We start from the raw sequence: 17176 nt of genomic DNA, 5'->3' as shown, positions 1-17176 counted from the left end.
GTGATTATCAACACATCAAGGATACATACAAATGAATAAAGATAAAGAAAATGTGAATGATGGGAAAGACAACTAATCACTACATCAAAAGTTGAAGTGGGTCAAGTCTCACAACAAATATTTCTTTTCTTCTTCTTTTATAATTATTTAATTTATTAATTTAAATTTAATTAATAAAAATATGTATTAATTTATTTTTAGATATTAAAAAATTCATTGTGATTTTTAATTTTATGTTATACTTAATGTTAAATTTTGAATTATTACATATTTTAAAAAAATATTTAAAAACTGATTTCATTAATTTAGTTGATAATTCAATTTAATAAAATCAATAAAGGTCAATAATGGATAAACATGATCAAGTAATTATCAAAGGTCGACATAAGCTATTCTCAACAAATTATGGCAGCTAAAGAAATAGGCTTACAACACACACTTTGTTATACTTATCTAACATCTTATGTATTGATGAATTAATTTGAGTATAAATATTACCAAAATTTATTATGAGTATTAGATCATAACAGTGGTCATATGTTAAATTAACAGTGAAGATTCGATGTGGAAAGTGTGTTAAGAATTTATAAGAAAAAAATAAAACGAAAACAATATAGAGTAAGAAAAAAAATAGATGAGATTTAGTGTTTTAGTCTTATCTATTTTTACTGTTAAGAAATAATAATTTAATATAAATGCAGGTATCATAAATAGTATAAATATATAATATATCATGTATCATAAAATTCAATATCTATATCAAAATTTAAAATATCTTAAATTATTTTCTTAATATCTCTGTATAAATCTAAAAAATTAAACACTACAAAAATATTATATTTTATAATTTTAAAAGTTAAAATATATTTTTATTTGGTGTTTTTTCAAAAAAATCACACCAGTTACCTTTATTTTCCTGTCAGACACCGTTCAGACTATATTTTACGATCCAACACTCTTTGCAGAAAGGCGCACCCCATGCAACGCGCTTTACACTGATATAGCGTCACGTGGGGTAAGGCGCGCCTTATGCTGAGTTGGATACAAGTGGCTAAAGTGCAGCCCTAGGGGCGCGTCTTACCTTTAATTCTGACACACGACAGAAATGTGCCCCCTGTAGCGCGTCTTAGCATTAATTACCCAACTACCCCGGCCGTTCATACCCCATCCCTCCTTATAAATACCCTCATTCTCAATTACTTTCATCACACCAAATCCTCTTAACTTCTCTCATATACTCATATATTTTCTTATAACTGTTTAATGTATATTTTATTATATTTAGTATTTTGTTAGTAATTTATTTAAATTTAATTTTTTTTAATATTTTATTTAATTAATTATTTTTGCATATATAAAATGGAAGGCGGTCTACTTCGCTTGGATGAAAATCATATATCTCGACATTTTGCTGATACGGTAATATTTTAACGTTTTAATACAATTTAAATTATTAGTAATAATTTATTTATTTAATGTATGATTATTAGTTTAAGAATTAATTTTTGTAATTATTTATATTTTAGGAGAGTGACCGTATATTAGATCATTTTATTAGGAACCTTAAGTTAGCGATACCTACCCGTGTCTGGCCATATTTAACAGAGGCTGGATTCAGTCACATAGATAGATATGAAGGTCACTGTAAGATAGAACCATACTTTATTTCTGCCTTAGTGGAGCGGTGGAGGCCGGAAACACACACATTCTATCTTCCGTGTAGAGAGTGCACGATTACACTTGAGGATGTTTTTATACACATGGGGCTTCTGGTGGATGAAGATGTGATATCAGGGATGGCGCACGGCTTCTGGTGGATGGAGATGTGACATCAGGGATGGCGTACGGTTCTTGGACTGCTTTGTGACGAGATTATGTAGGACGTGTCCCGGAATGTTTTAACGGTGGTCAGATACCGTTAAATTGGTTATATGCCAATTTTCGAAAGTTGAGCGAGGACGCCTCGTAAAATGAAGTTAAAATGTATGCACGGGCATGCATACTGCAGCTGATAGGAGGGTTGCTGATGCGAAAAAAAACGCGCAACCAAGTTCACTATATGTGGTTGCGACATCTTGGCGACTTTCATCTGGCCAGATCACTAAGTTGGGACTCGACAATTTTGGTTTTCCTGTATAGGTAGATGTGTCGAGCGACTGACTACAGGAAAAATGCTATCGGCGGATGTCTCCTTCTGCTACAGTTTTGGGCATGGTATCGATTGTCCTTTTTATGTCCCGTTGTGAAGAACTTATTTGTATTTTCGCTACTATTGAGGTAATTATAAAACTGATTGCGTATATTAATCATTTTATACAGTGTATAATAAATTTTTTTCCTTGAATAGGTGGAATACTGACAGGAAAAATCATCAGGAGCTACCTGATGATTTAGAAAAAAATATGGTGTTAATCGATCAGAAGGCTAGCACACATGTATGCATTTTAATGTTTAAAAATCGATTTTAGATTATAGTTATATAATTAGATTATTATTTTGATAAAAATTATATATATTTGTTTTAGTTTGAATGGGTGTCATATTCTAATGATGATGTGAGGATGGCGATCCCACCTGAGTTGAAGGGCCCATCAGATGTTTGGATGACGATGGTCCCTTTTATCTGTTATGCGATCGTCGAGTGACGCTCCACTAATCGCGTGTTCCGGCAATTTGGTTGTTTTCAACCAATTCCGAAAGCACCTCGCAATACAGACAAGTTGCATAGCACAGATCGACGCAGTAAGTCGAATACAAATTGGCTGGTGAAGCATCATACGTGGGTCGTGCTGTGGGAGAATTGACATCGGCTACTTCCCCATAGAGAGCCCATTTATGATGACCTCTTGACGGTTGTTGATGATTATTATTAGTGGTTCAACAGTAACGGGAAATCGTTTCTCCTTTCCAAGGCTGTACGAGGGCGGACCTTTCAACGACGTCGACAGAGACGTTCACGGTCACAGCACCATCGTCCCCCGACTCGTGGACGGAGAGCAGGTGCTTCCGGTTCATCCTCAGCTGCACCAACATGACCGTCATAGCAGTCACCGTCTGCATCGACTTACATATTACAACCATATATGATGCCGCCACCACCATTCCCTTACCCGATGCCGCCGCCACCACCGTCACCTGGTTTTATGACCCCACCATCGCCACCATCACAGAGTTATATGACCCCTCCTGGAGGATATTATGGGTATATGTTTGCATATTCGACTTGGGGTTCATATGCTTGATTATTTGGCGGGTGCAGCCTCATCACTCATGGTCGTCGCGCAGACACCTCATGTACAGTTTTCACACAGCGCGATGTCTGGGTTTTATGAGTTTTCGCATTTATCTATGAGCGGTGGGATAGTCGGTCATACACCTCTAGGGTCCTTATTCTATGGAGTTGCTACATCGTAATCAGCTCCTCATCAACAAAATGTATCTGCTCATGACGACGACGACGATGATGACAGCGAGGACTCACAACCAGTTATACGAAGAAATCCTCCTCGAGACCGACAACCACCGCCATACGAAACACATTCGCACCGCAGACATCGATAGATTTTTTTATATTTATATTTAGTTGGTTATTGGACTTTTTGTATTGTAATTTTTTTTATTATTTATCATTAAATACTTACTTTATTTTGTTAATTTGGTTGGATAATTTTAAAATTTATTTTGTTTATTTTGGTGGACTTTTTGTTAATTTATTTTGATAATTTAGTTTATTACCATTTAATATCAGTTACTGTAATTTGATTATTATTTACCATTTAATACTTATTTTAAGTTTGTTGTATTTAGAATTATATTCAAATACCAAATTATTATTAGTTTGATAAAGTTAAATAATTTTGTTCGATAACTTTCTTAAGTTTGTCACTTATTATCTATTTTATTATAATCACATATAACGTCAACGTCCAATATCGTTTTCTTGTATAATTTTTTAATCTTCATCAACAGTTATCGAATGACATTAACTTTAAGTAAATGCAAATTAAAGTACAAGAATTATTATTTGATAAACAACTACATTAGTTCCTCATCAATTGTTACTTGATGACAACAGAAGTGGACATGTTCTCCTAGTGTGTCTGAGTTTCTACAATGCCCACACTTTTTGTCGTGTCTATTTGTTTCTTGAATATCCATATCACAATGAATTTGAGTGCATTTTGGACGACCACACTCCCTCAATAAACTCGGATTTGGTATAATCGAAACTCAATTTTGAACCTCATCAGGGTCTTTGTCATTACCTATGGGGGAACTCAAATTCGTATACCTTAAAAACTTTTGATAGTAGGTATACGGGATCCACAAAACGGTTATAGTCTTGACGGGTATGCGAGCAAGTTGCTATCACATGAGAGCATGAATACTTCAAAGCTTGAAAAAACCCGCAGTCACACCTTCTATCCCGTAGATTTACTCTTAACGACACAGCTTCAACCCCTTGAAGAGGTCGCGGCAACTCTATGACACGAAACATTGCATGTGTTCTAGAGAAGCTTGTTACAGACATTCCATTTGATGCATCAATTTTTTTTGTAGATCTGCAACTAATCTAGGGTGATAGACATGACCGCCTTGCATCCAGGTTTGAGCTTATCCCCCGAGCTTCGCAAAAAGCGTCGCCAAACGAAAATATATAGTTTTTACCAAAGCCGCTACAAGTAAGTGACGTGCACCCTTTAAGGTCGAATTGATTGCCTCGGCCAAGTTGGTCATCATGTGTCCATATCGATATCCACCATCATATGCGTTTATCCACATTTCTTTATCGATGAGGCTGATGTAATTGTATCATTCCTCGTTATTCGCCCGTAATTCTTGAAGTATGGATTCAAATGTTTGAGGAAGTAGTTCGTAACATGATAAAAAAATGTAGAACTTACTAACTTTGTTTATTTGCAAAATTAAAATGATCGAAAAAAAAAACAAACTATATCAGTTTCACTTACCCATGCGCACAAGTAATTGACGTTCATCATTCTTCTTGTACCTTCTATGGTAGTTTGCAGCAATGTGTCGGATACAATGCCTATGTTGGAAAAAGGGTGGTTGCCACATTGGACCCAAAGACTCCATTGTTGCTTTGATCCCAACTCCGCGATCTGAAATGACACAGATTTTTTCCCTCTTGATAACATGTGCACGTAAGTTTCGGAGGAAAAAAGCCCAAGAATCTGCATCTTATCCTTCAACAAGAGTAAAAGCAACTGGAAGAATGTTGCGATTACCATCTTGTACAACTGCCAATAATAAAACTTGCTTGTATTTACCATACAAGAAAGTCTCGTCGATCTAGACTACATGCTTGCAGTATTTGACAGCATTAACGCACTGTGGGTAAGTCCAAAAAACCCGATAGAATTAGCATCGATCGCAAAGAACTCGATCATTATGGTATGGATAAGAGGTTTCGAAGTCCAAAATTGTCACATGATTCAACCTCCGTACCAACCTAAACCAACATGGAAGTTCGTTGTAAGATGCATCCGAGAATGACATTTTGTTTTTCCAACCAAACTTTTTTGTAGGAGACAGTATACACATACTGTAATTGTGTAGCTGAAATCAACACAACAATAGCTATATGAGAGCTTGCTTTACCACGAGCATGATGGCTTGGCAGATCACTTCAGAGTCCAAGTTGGGATGATCTTGGTTGATCCATCCAGTACAACATGTGTGAGGACCGTTGTATACTGTTAGTTCACATCTATTGTTTTTCCTCTTCCTCTTCGATACGCGAACCATCCAATTGCATCCGTTTTCGCGTCGGGCACAGTGACATACATATTTTTCTATCGTGGAGCGGTCGACTCTAAATTGAACATAATTACAGATATTGTAATTTTTTATAGCCATCATCACTTCTTCTTTTCTTGAAAACTCCATGCCTAAAGATAAATCACCATTATTTATTGATGAGTAATATCCATAGTCACCGAGATGAGGCATATCCTCAAATTCTGGCCCGTATATTGCACCATAATCAGCTTCATACATGTGTGCTGGAGGGTCAGTTTGTGCCACATTTGAGGGAATCATCATCGGAGTTTAATTGCGGTGATTCTGGCTGAATGAATAGTCCAGTCTCAGCACCATCAGCACCAGGCTCACGAAGCGGTTCTTCTGGTGGAGATGATGGTTCCTCCATGCTCCCCACATTTAGGTCGAAGAACCTACTACTTGCATGTGTTCCCCTCGACATTGAGATCGAAAAAGCTCGCAGTCGAATGCCTCCCCGTGGAGCTTGAAGCCATCGTGCCAAATGGAAACTTCACAGATTGTTGCGTCGATGGCATCTCCATATTAAGGTCAAAGAAATTTACAGATGAATGCCTTCCCCTTGAACTGGACGCGATGTTGCCATATGGATTGTTCGTGGACCTACCTCGGTACATATCGTAAGAAGTTGCTGATGAATGTCTCCCCATTGAAGTTGATGTGACGGCACCATGATGCGGATTTCCCATTATGGCATTAAAATCATTACACATTACTGTAGTCGGGCTGTCAACTTGATCAACTTGTTCAGCCAGCCCATAGTGGGAGCTTAATGACTGACCCTAACTAGCACGCACTTGAACAAACTTTGTATACATCTGAATATATCCGTCAGAATAATTACTTTGAGAATCAACCATCATTTCAACATCATCATTGTTTGATAGTTGGAACGCTATATAAGTTAATGGCAACAATGATGTTGGAAATTTGTACTGCAACAACATTCTTCTACTACTTCCAACATGAACCTTCCTCGAAATCTTCGTTATCAGCTCCTCAAGAGTTATGTTTCTCTTGAATGATATTTTAACACGCTAATTTAATACAAAAACAACGCCGATTTCATCTTCTCGAATTTCTCCATCATAATAAACAATAGTTGAAAGTCGTGTCATTCTTAGAGTTTAAAAGTGCGACAATATTATATCTGTAAAAAAACAACTGAAACAAACATAATTAAATAAATAATATATGAACGAAAATATAACACAATAAAATTTTTACACATAAACGTAAATAATTTAAATAATATAATTTTATATTATTACCTGTATCGCAAAAATATTTCGACGTATGCTCCTGCTTTCTAATTTTACAAACACATAAATTAATTAAAAACAATTAGTATAATATTTTTTCAAATAATTATATATAATTATAAAAAATATTACAATAAAATTACCTTATAACGAAAGATCGAACGAACTTCTGAATCAAATATAAGAGGATTGTCGGGCGTTATTTAATGGTTGAAAGAATTGTTGTATTAATTTATCAGTTGAGAGGGAGTTGTGAGAGAGTTTACGAGGAGGGGGCTATTTATAGCGGAGAGACAATGCTTAAAAGCTGCGAAGTGCGGGTAAATTATGCAAGGCGCGGTCCTTGCACCGCGCCTTGCATTATGCATGTGTGATAATTGAAAGGCGCGACTCCTGTTCCGCGCTATAACCTACGTGGCGTAAGGCGCGGTGAGCCGCGCTTTAGTCATGTGTATCCAACTAAACATAAGGTATACGTGACGTCAGATCAACGTAAAGCGCGCTGTAGAGGATGTACCTGTTTATAAAAAAAATGTAAATCGAGAAATATAATCTAAACGGGATAAATAAAAGTCCCTAGAGTGCTTTTTTTTTTTTTTTTTGAAAATCACATTTTTATTTATAGAGTTAAATATTTAGTGACGATTTTTTTTATATATATTTATGGGGTTCAAAGTTGTCAGCTCGATGAGAAGTTTAAAATAATTGTCAAGTTTGAGGCAACTTTTGTCGTGTTTTAAAATAGCCGCGCAGACTACAAAAGAAGGGAAATTAACAGAGGAAGTGTTTAAGCAAAACTGGGAGCCTTACCACGTGGTGTCATTTCTGTCCAAATCAATAATATTTATTTTTATTTTTCATCATGTATCATGCGTGCATAAAATTTTAGGTTAAATTTTAAAAAGGTGAATTGAGATTTTCTTCGACAATCAGCCACTCTTTTGTTCTACAACATTCAAGCATTATCCGAGGTTTTCTTCGTTTCTATCGATTAAGAAAGACGATGTCACACGGGGAATTATCCTTCACTCTGCCTCTCCTTGAGGATGACAACAATAAACAAGTAAACGAATTAAATCCTCACAGCAGTCCAACCCCCGTCTCTGTTTTCAGGACCTGTTTCAATGGCCTCAACGCTCTTTCGGGTTCACTTTTCTTCACCTTCTTTCAATGGCACTCTTTGGTTTTGTTTATTTCTTTCGAAATATTCATTTGGATTTTACATTTATATGAAAAAAAACCAATTTTTTTTTTACAGGGGTAGGGATATTATCAATCCCATATGCATTGGCATCAGGGGGATGGTTGAGCTTGATATTTCTGTTCGCCATTGCCACTGCTGCATTTTACTCGGGCTTGTTGATTCAGAGATGTATGGATACAGATCCGAGAATCAGAACTTATCCCGATATAGGCGAGCGCGCATTCGGGGATAAAGGGCGATTATTAGCTTCGGTTGTTATGAACATCGAGCTCTACTTGGTGGCCACTGGTTTTTTGATTCTCGAAGGAGATAACTTGCATAATCTGTTACCCATTGGGGAGTTTGAAGTCGGGGGATTAACGATTGGTGCTAAACAAGGGTTTATTATACTCGTAGCTCTCATAATTTTGCCTACTGTTTGGTTGGATAATTTGAGCCTTCTTTCTTATGTGTCAGCCAGTGGGGTTTTGGCTTCTGCAGTCATCTTGGTTTCCATCATCTGGACCGGTGCATTTGATGGTGTTGGGTTTAAACAAAAGGGGAAGCTCATAAACTATGGTGGGATCCCCACTGCCGTTAGTTTATATGCCTTTTGTTATTGCTCTCATCCAGTTTTCCCTACGCTTTACACTTCAATGAGGAAGAGGCATCAATTCTCCAATGTAAGTATCTGTCAAAATTCATATTGTTTTCTGCAATAGTCTGGTTTTGGATATTGTTTTGAAGGAAATTTGTATGGCTTGTCTTAGGTGTTGGTTGTATGTTTTGTGTTGTGTACCATATGTTACTCGTCGATGGCGATTTCCGGGTACTTAATGTTCGGATCAGATGTTCAATCACAGATAACTCTCAACCTCCCTACTGATAAACTCAGCTCAAGAATTGCAATATATACTACTCTTGTCAACCCCATATCCAAATATGCATTGATGGTTACGCCCATCGTGAATGCCGTTAAGAGCGTGATTCGATATCGATGCGGGAAGCGAGTGCTACACCTCTTTGTTGGCACCACTCTGGTGATCAGCACTGTCGTGGTGGCTCTTGCTGTTCCGTTTTTCGGTTCCCTGATGTCTTTAGTTGGAGCGTTTTTAAGTATCACGGCTTCGGTTTTACTACCGTGCGTCTACTACTTGAAGATATCGGGAACTCACCGGAGATTCAGCGCGGAACTGGCTGCCGTAAGCCTAATCATTTTGATGAGTGTTGCAGTGGTCATATTTGGCACTTACTCATCTGTTTTGGAAATAGTAAGCAACTTCTGATTACCGGTGGTTTTCTGTATATGCTTATTAACATAATGCATTGTAGAGTAGTAATTTAGGAGAAATCCAGATGATTGTGAAAGCTGTTGAGTGTTTCAATGTTCCTTTAGTAGATGCTCACTTCAGTAGGATCTTTAGCATAATGCAGGGAATGGGGACTTAATTTTCTGTTTTATAAGGAAATGTAATTATTAAAATATTAATAATTATGCTTTTTATAATTACTATAATTTACTGAAATTTTTATGATCAAAATTAGATAAAAACAAGTTTGAAAGTAGTTATGACTGATCAAAATTAGATAAAAACAATTTTAAAGTTATTCTTTATTTAGTGAGATTTATTAATTATAATAGTTATTTAAATATAATTATAAAATGATTGTCCTAATACACTCATTTATACACACAGAATAATCATAAGAAAATAATAATTAGGACAATACTCACTACGTCTTGTAGTTGAAAGAAATTATAATTCTCTCTATATTTGATTGAAGAAGTATAATTATAAGCTATAAAAGGGTAAATTATAAATTTGGTAACTGAAATTTACTCTCTTCTATTTCACTCGTTGTACTTAAATATTTTCAATTTTTTCACCTAACTTAATACATTAAGTATTTTTTTTGGTTACTAAGTAGTTTCCTTACTAACGGCATTATAAATGAGTTTTTAAATAAATACAAAACAACGTTGTTTCAGTAAAAAAATTATTTTTTTCGAAACAACGTCGTTGTAACGCCGTTAACTATTTAATGATGGGTGGCAAAAAAATCTAATATAATAAGTTTAGTGAGGAAATTGAAAACTTTTAAAGCTCAATGAATAAAAGAGAAGAGAAAGTAAAGCTTAGTGATGAAATTTGTAATTTACCCTGCTATATAACGAGACCTATTAATTAATAAATAATTAAAAAAATTGAAAACGATTACAACTGATTATTCGTGTAATTCATCCGATTCTCAACCCTATAAGAATTTAAGAGTACACACTCATTTCAATTATTAGACGATATCCACGTCCGTGCTTCATTTGAGAATATTTTTTCAAATAAGTTTTCCCGACATAAAAGTATTATCTTTCAGTTTCTTGGTTTGAGTTAATAATCACGTTTCAAACGTGAATTTTTTATTAAAAATAAATTGTTTGAGAATATTTTTACGTTTTAACAATTCCGTAAGTATTTCCAAACGACCACTAGAGTTAAATTTATAATGTACGCACGATAAAGACTAATAATAGAATTTGACCCATTTAAAAGCATCAATAAATCAACATGACCATGTCATATTCGGCGGTGAAGTTAGAAAACCTTTTAGGGAATAGAATCAAATTATAAAATTTTTTGAACGTGTTAAATAACATTATCTACGTGACACTATAAATTCTTAATTTTGAAACTTCCAATCATAGTTTGAGGTAGAAGCTTTGAATTTATTTTTTGTAATTTTTTTATAGGATTGTCGGATATAAATTATTTCAATTTTTTTAAAATGATATATTAAAAATAAACTCATAACTTCATCATGTCACTTGAAAAAATGTGAAATTGGACAACTGAGTCATCAATCTAATTCACATTAGTCTTCTACCGCCAATATTTGCTGCTGCACTCATATTTACCGTTGATATCTATTCATTAACTGCCAGTAACTACCTTCTAATTTGAAATTCCTTACCCTTCAAAGATCAAACAATCACCTCGAAACTTCTACTTCTTTACAATCAGACAGTCATTCAATGATGTTTAAAATGTTATTTTTTTTACCAGAAATATTAATATTGAACGTTACTTAAAATGTTATTTTTTTTATCACAAATGTTAATATTAGAAATATTCATTTTAGGTAACAAAATTAACATTTCTGATAAAAAAATAACATTTTAAGTAGTACTCTACCGAAAATATTAAAAAATATTAACATTTATGATAGCGCATTTTATTAATCTTATATTAGGCTGTCGTACAATAAAACTACCCCAGCCATTCATCACCAAAACAAAATGGAGAAAACTGACCATGGAATTGGCATCAAAGTTTACACTGCAACAGCACCGCGGGAGAACCCTACACCGATCTCCTCCCTCCCTCGACTGCCACCGGATCCCGGTCGGAAGCGTAAAGTCGTGGCCAAAGGAGTTCAAAAAACCATATCCAAAACTTCCATGCTTGTCAACTTCCTACCCATAGCCACAGGCACTCTTTTAACTTTCGAATTGGTTCTGCCTTCTGTTTACCGCCATGGTGTTTGCACCCACGTTACCACCATCATGATTAACTCCCTCCTAGGCCACTGCGCTCTCTCTTGCTTCTTCTTCCACTTCACTGACAGTTTTCGAGGTCCCAATGGGACAGTTTACTACGGTTTCGTGACACCCAAGGGAATGGCCCTTTTCAAACCTGGCCTCGAAGTCGAATCCCCGAAACATGACAAGTACAAGGCTGGACTTACGGATTTAGTTCATGCCATCATGTCGGTGTTCATGGCGATCGCTTTCTCGGACCATAGAGTTACCAACTGTGTTTTTCCGGGACAAGAGAAGGAGATGGATCAAGTTATGGAGGGTTTCCCGTTGATGGTGGGGATTATTTGCAGTGGCTTGTTTCTTGTGTCCTAAAACTAGATTTGGCGTTGGTTGCATGGCTGCTTGATATTTAACATCGTGGATATCGATTTAGTGTCTTAGATGTAAATTTCAAATGATTTTGTAAGTTCAAATTTCTTTGCATAAGAATGTTACATTCGGATTTTTGGGAGTATTTGATCAAACTATGAAGTGAAAACTAAAAAACCTGGAGAGATAGAGAGAGAGAAAATATAATATAGTTCTTTTAGAAAGCAACAGATCTGGAAATAACCCACAAAATCGTCGGAAACACACAAGTGGAAAAGATTTTAATACAATCTTAATCATAGGCTTACAAAGGATACATTTTTTCTATAATTATAACTCGGATGCAAACTCAATGTAATGGTGAATTCTTTCCCGATCAAACTGCGAAATACGAGCAACTTGATAAGAGCCCTGCGAAACCCTTTGACAGGCAACCTTCAATCGCACAAGGGGACTTCGAAGAACACATTGGGTTACTGTGTTTGACAATTTCCATGCGGTCATCAGATGGATTCTGGGGAGGAATACCTTCCTTATTAACCGATCTGAGTGCAATCAACCTACTTCTCTTAGAATTCAGGTCCGGCGAGTTCAAGAAGTGTGAATCCAAGGACTCCATTTCGTCTTCATGACATTCAGGCAATTTCCTCTTCATTCCAGGATATACTCTTAATCCTGCAACGTGATATCATTATAATATAACATAAATAGTCTATTGCAGTCCATATAAGCACGAAACTTACATAAAGGTATATGTGAAAGCTAATATATGACATACCGGGCAAAGTGTCTTCATATGCACACGACTGCGACTCCAGATCAACACAGCAACAGAAAACGTTTGAATCTTTTTTGGATCCCGAAATTCTGCAGTGGGGGAGCAAGCAAGGATAAGGGGCTTCAGGCATCTAGGTATAGTGTGCATGCAATAGCATTACTTCTATTAAAACATTCTGGAAGATCGGTACCATGGATGATCAAGTGACACGAGGCATGATTATTAGTCAATGCAAACATGAAATTGAAGTGATTTTATAAGAGACTCTCAAAAATACAAAAAATGAAAAGATTAAAACTTAAAAAGACTAGGTTTGGACACTGATAATTCAGGGAAAGTAAAGAGTCGGAATAACATAGATTAAAACAATCATATTAAGAACTCGGAATTGTAGCCTAAAACAAACCATTTAGGAAAAACAATCATAAAAATTTCCACAATCAAATGAAGTGCTGAAGTATTGAAACCAAACCTATACATATGCTCCACAAAGTCATCAATCAGAACAGGCCAAGCACCTGGAAAACATACAGATAACTAAGATCCAAGTGGCAAGGATAGACATGACATGCGATAGGAGAGATTTAGGGAAGCTTGATACCTTCAGGATCATAACCTTCAAGATTTTCATGTACACACCTACTAAAAGCTAAAACTTGCTGCCACGTATCCTCTGAAATATTGTGACGCTGATTTTCCTGAAAGGATATCAAAGACAAAAGTATCCATAATCAAGAGATTGGCGGTAGTAAAAGCAACATAGACTTCAGCTTGAACTAATTCTGCAAAAATAGAACATATGTGCCACCATGAGACTTATCATCCATTTCCAAATGCTTGGAATGCACTATAAGGATTTTCAAAGGTATGTATAAGGCAACTAAAGTAACATTTATGAACTCTATTCCCTCACTAACAGACAACTGAAGCAGGAGATGTCACTCCTTATATGCATATGCAGGAAAACATCTTCTACCCATTACGGTAATGAATAAATTATTTAAAACCAATATCACAATTCTAATGAAGTATTCGTCCAAAATTGAAGTGGTCTACATTGGAATGACAATCAATAGTTTCATAACATGTCTCCAAGACAAACATAATGTGTTAGGCTGTAAGCAGCTTGGTATCAGTCATGCTCATACCTCAACAAAGGTACACCATTTGTTAAGCAATCGAAACCTGCCAGCTAAGACTAATCTCCATGCAGCAACCGCCCTGCTTACAGCTATCAACCATGACAAAAGTGAAAGAATTAAATAGTATACAAAAGAAATTGTTTGTAATTTACAGCTTAGATAACCTCGATGTTATTCCAAGGAAAAATCAGTAAAATTATTTCTATTTAACTAATTAGCATAAGACAACTTACTAATATTCTTTTGACCATTTTCTCGGGACATGAAGAAAACAAAATCATAGAAGCACGAGAATTCAGAAAAGTCCACCTACAGGAAACAACAGCAGGCCAAATTTTAGTATGGAAAACACAATACTAGAAAATAAAATTAGTGTAACAACAACGAAGAACTTTAAAGATACTCGATACTAAAGTCTAAAATACTAGTTAAATCTGTCCTTCAAAGAACTTCAACGAAGAGGAATCCCACCGTCAGATCTAGTTGTAACATGAGCTTGTGAAGTTCATCAAAGATCGCAGTCCTGTCAAAGCAAACATAACCGATACTCAATCACTAGTATATTACCAACTATTAGAGCAAATAATTAATAAACAGGACTGGCTACAGAATCTTGTTTGGATATTCACCTCACTTTGATAATGTCCTGGGGCATAATATGTTTCTTTTTCACTCGATGCATAATCATAAATGACACAGTGGCAATTTACACACATGTAGGGCAGTTGCCACTAAAGCAAATCAGGATGAAGCTGGAATTTTCAAAATTTAAGACCGGATTTGCAGATACAAAAACGTGTGGCATCTTAGACAAGAACCATCAAGGATAATATAAGTTCACATGGCATCCTGTAAGTATCAAACTGAACTGATTCTTTGATTCCATCAATTTGCCAAGTGTCTTAAGACTCGTCAACCACTTCTCTAATCTTCCTAAGGCCGAATACCATAAACTTATAACTACAGATTATAGATATGAACACCACCGACTACCTTGTATGCATCCTTGACTCCACCATCTTTAAGAGTTGATTCATTCCATCCCTCGAATACTTAGCTCTTTCCGATTCCTCATTTTGTCGGTACCCTTCTTCCCCACGAACATATGCATCTCCTGTTCTAAGTTCTGCAAGACAGTTTAAAAGTTAACTAATAAAAGAAACAATATTTTTTTAAATAAAAAAGGTAACATCCCAAACACAGCACAAACATTTCTGAACAGTTCGAGTTCAAATTTTCAAGCTTTAAGCATATCAGTAGCAGGCCAAAATCTTAAACATTTTAAACTAATTCTTTGACCAAATCAAATTACATTAATTACCTAAAATTTTCGGGTACTTAATAAAATTAAAATTTTTCATAATTAACTTCAAAATTCCCAAAAATTGAACTAAATAAAAGTCAATTATCCCCCAATTATTAGACAATAAAAATAACCCCCAAAACCCCTTACCCAATTTCCAATTATTTCACACAAAAATTAAATTGTAAAAGTGCCAATTTTTCCTATTATAAATCAACCGAAACAAATATCTTTTATAAAAAAAAATGGAAATCATAGAGGAGAAAAGTTCCATACCAATTTAAAAAGAAGTGAAAAAAATTACCACAAAATCGCCGGTAAATCTGGAAGATATCAAACTGATTCGGTCCCAAAGAGTCCATCGGATTGTGGACAGTCTCCGGAGTTCGGCCGAGTTTGAGTATTCCTTTTTCTATTATTGTGTGAGTAAGTTTCAAAGAAAAACACACGAATAAGTAAAATTGGACGTTAAAGTCTCCTCTCTTCCTCTCTGTATTTCACAAAAATCAGGTTTCCTTTTAGATTCTTTTGTTTTGAGGAAGAGAGAAGTGAACCGGATTCCTTCCGGTTCGGGTGAATTGGGTTTCGTGTAACTGGCGTTTGGTTCGTTGGAATGTTTATGAAGTAATTGGAATATGTGAAAGAATTGAAATCTGTCGGGAATTAAAATTCAATTTCATATTCTGTTTGGTTCGCAGACATATTAGATGAATTTGATTTCAGTAATATAAAATGACAGAATTGCCCTTCTTATTTTTTTTATTTTATGTTATTTTAATAGCTTTGTAATAATCTTATGTTACTTTAGCTATATTTTACATTAATTTATCGAATTCAAATGTCATGCATTAATTTATATGACTTTGTTTAGATACCATAATCTAAAATTCTGACACCGTATTATGAAATTTCTAGCTCCGCTCCTGGTCGCATCCCATTTTATTATTAAAAATAGTAAGATTCCATATTGTAACATGCATTCTTGAAGTATGACATTCTTGGGAGCAATCTATTTTATTAAAAAATATTAACATTTAAGATCGCAACATATTTCTTTGTGAACCATGACATTATTGGGTGCAATATTGAAAAAAAATTAATTTTCCCCGACTGAACTATTTTAGTGGCAGGTCGTTTAACCGAATTAATTCAATTCGATGATAAATTCGCTTAAAACCAGAAAATGAACACCCTAGTATAATATATTTTTTATTAATGTTTTAATAGCTTTGTAATAATCTTATGTTACTTTAGCTATATTTACATTAATTTATCGAATTCAATGTCATGCATTAATTTATATGACTTTGTTTAGATACCATAATCTAAAATTCTGACACCGTATTATGAAATTTCTAGCTCCGCTTGGTCGCATCCATTTTATTATTAAAAATAGTAAGATTCCAGATTGTAACATGCATTCTTGAAGTATGACATTCTTGGGCGCAACCTATTTTTTTAAAAATATTAACATTTAAGATCGCAACATATTTCTTTGTGAACCATGACATTATTGGGTGCAACCAATTTATTACATATTCATAATATTTTCAGCTTTTAATTTATTTTCTTACCGTGAAAAAATCAAAGACTCCGTCAGCTTAAACTATGATAACATTTTATTATTAAAAATATTAAGATTTCAGATTGCAACATACTTTCTTAGTGAACTATGACATTCTTGGACACAACCTATTTTATTAATAAAAATATTAACAATACATATCACAACCTATTTCTTAGTGAATCATGACATTTTTGGGCGGAACCTTTATTTTTATATACATTCATAACATTTATTG

At 34.9% G+C, this 17176-nt stretch overlaps 3 protein-coding genes across 3 annotated transcripts; 2 read left to right on the top strand and 1 right to left on the bottom strand.

The window, feature by feature from the left end:
- Window positions 1-8003: 8003 nt before the first annotated feature.
- On the top strand, window positions 8004-9707 carry LOC120215970 (amino acid transporter AVT1I-like). The gene is made up of 3 exons (XM_039213500.1): window positions 8004-8209; window positions 8323-8930; window positions 9018-9707. Exons 1-3 carry the CDS (start codon window positions 8068-8070, stop codon window positions 9531-9533), a joined length of 1266 nt encoding a protein of 421 aa, XP_039069431.1. The 5' UTR covers window positions 8004-8067; the 3' UTR covers window positions 9534-9707.
- Window positions 9708-11539: 1832 nt separating this feature from the next.
- LOC120214552 (protein DMP9-like) lies at window positions 11540-12154 on the top strand. The gene has a single exon (XM_039212432.1). It carries the CDS (start codon window positions 11540-11542, stop codon window positions 12152-12154), a length of 615 nt encoding a protein of 204 aa, XP_039068363.1.
- A 231-nt stretch (window positions 12155-12385) lies between these two features.
- On the bottom strand, window positions 12386-15912 carry LOC120215962. The gene is made up of 9 exons (XM_039213492.1): window positions 15679-15912; window positions 15065-15197; window positions 14543-14594; window positions 14305-14380; window positions 14078-14160; window positions 13531-13627; window positions 13402-13447; window positions 12930-13018; window positions 12386-12826 (listed from the first exon to the last, which is right to left on the bottom strand). Exons 1-9 carry the CDS (start codon window positions 15734-15736, stop codon window positions 12528-12530), a joined length of 933 nt encoding a protein of 310 aa, XP_039069423.1. The 5' UTR covers window positions 15737-15912; the 3' UTR covers window positions 12386-12527.
- Between the last annotated feature and the right edge of the window lie 1264 nt (window positions 15913-17176).

This window comes from Hibiscus syriacus, unplaced genomic scaffold (genome assembly GCF_006381635.1).
Source record: "Hibiscus syriacus cultivar Baekdansim isolate YM2019G1 unplaced genomic scaffold, ASM638163v2 tig00000764_pilon, whole genome shotgun sequence".
Classification (NCBI taxonomy): domain Eukaryota; kingdom Viridiplantae; phylum Streptophyta; class Magnoliopsida; order Malvales; family Malvaceae; genus Hibiscus; species Hibiscus syriacus.
Note: the sequence above shows the minus strand (reverse complement) of the source record. Positions and strands in the feature narration are given on the sequence as shown.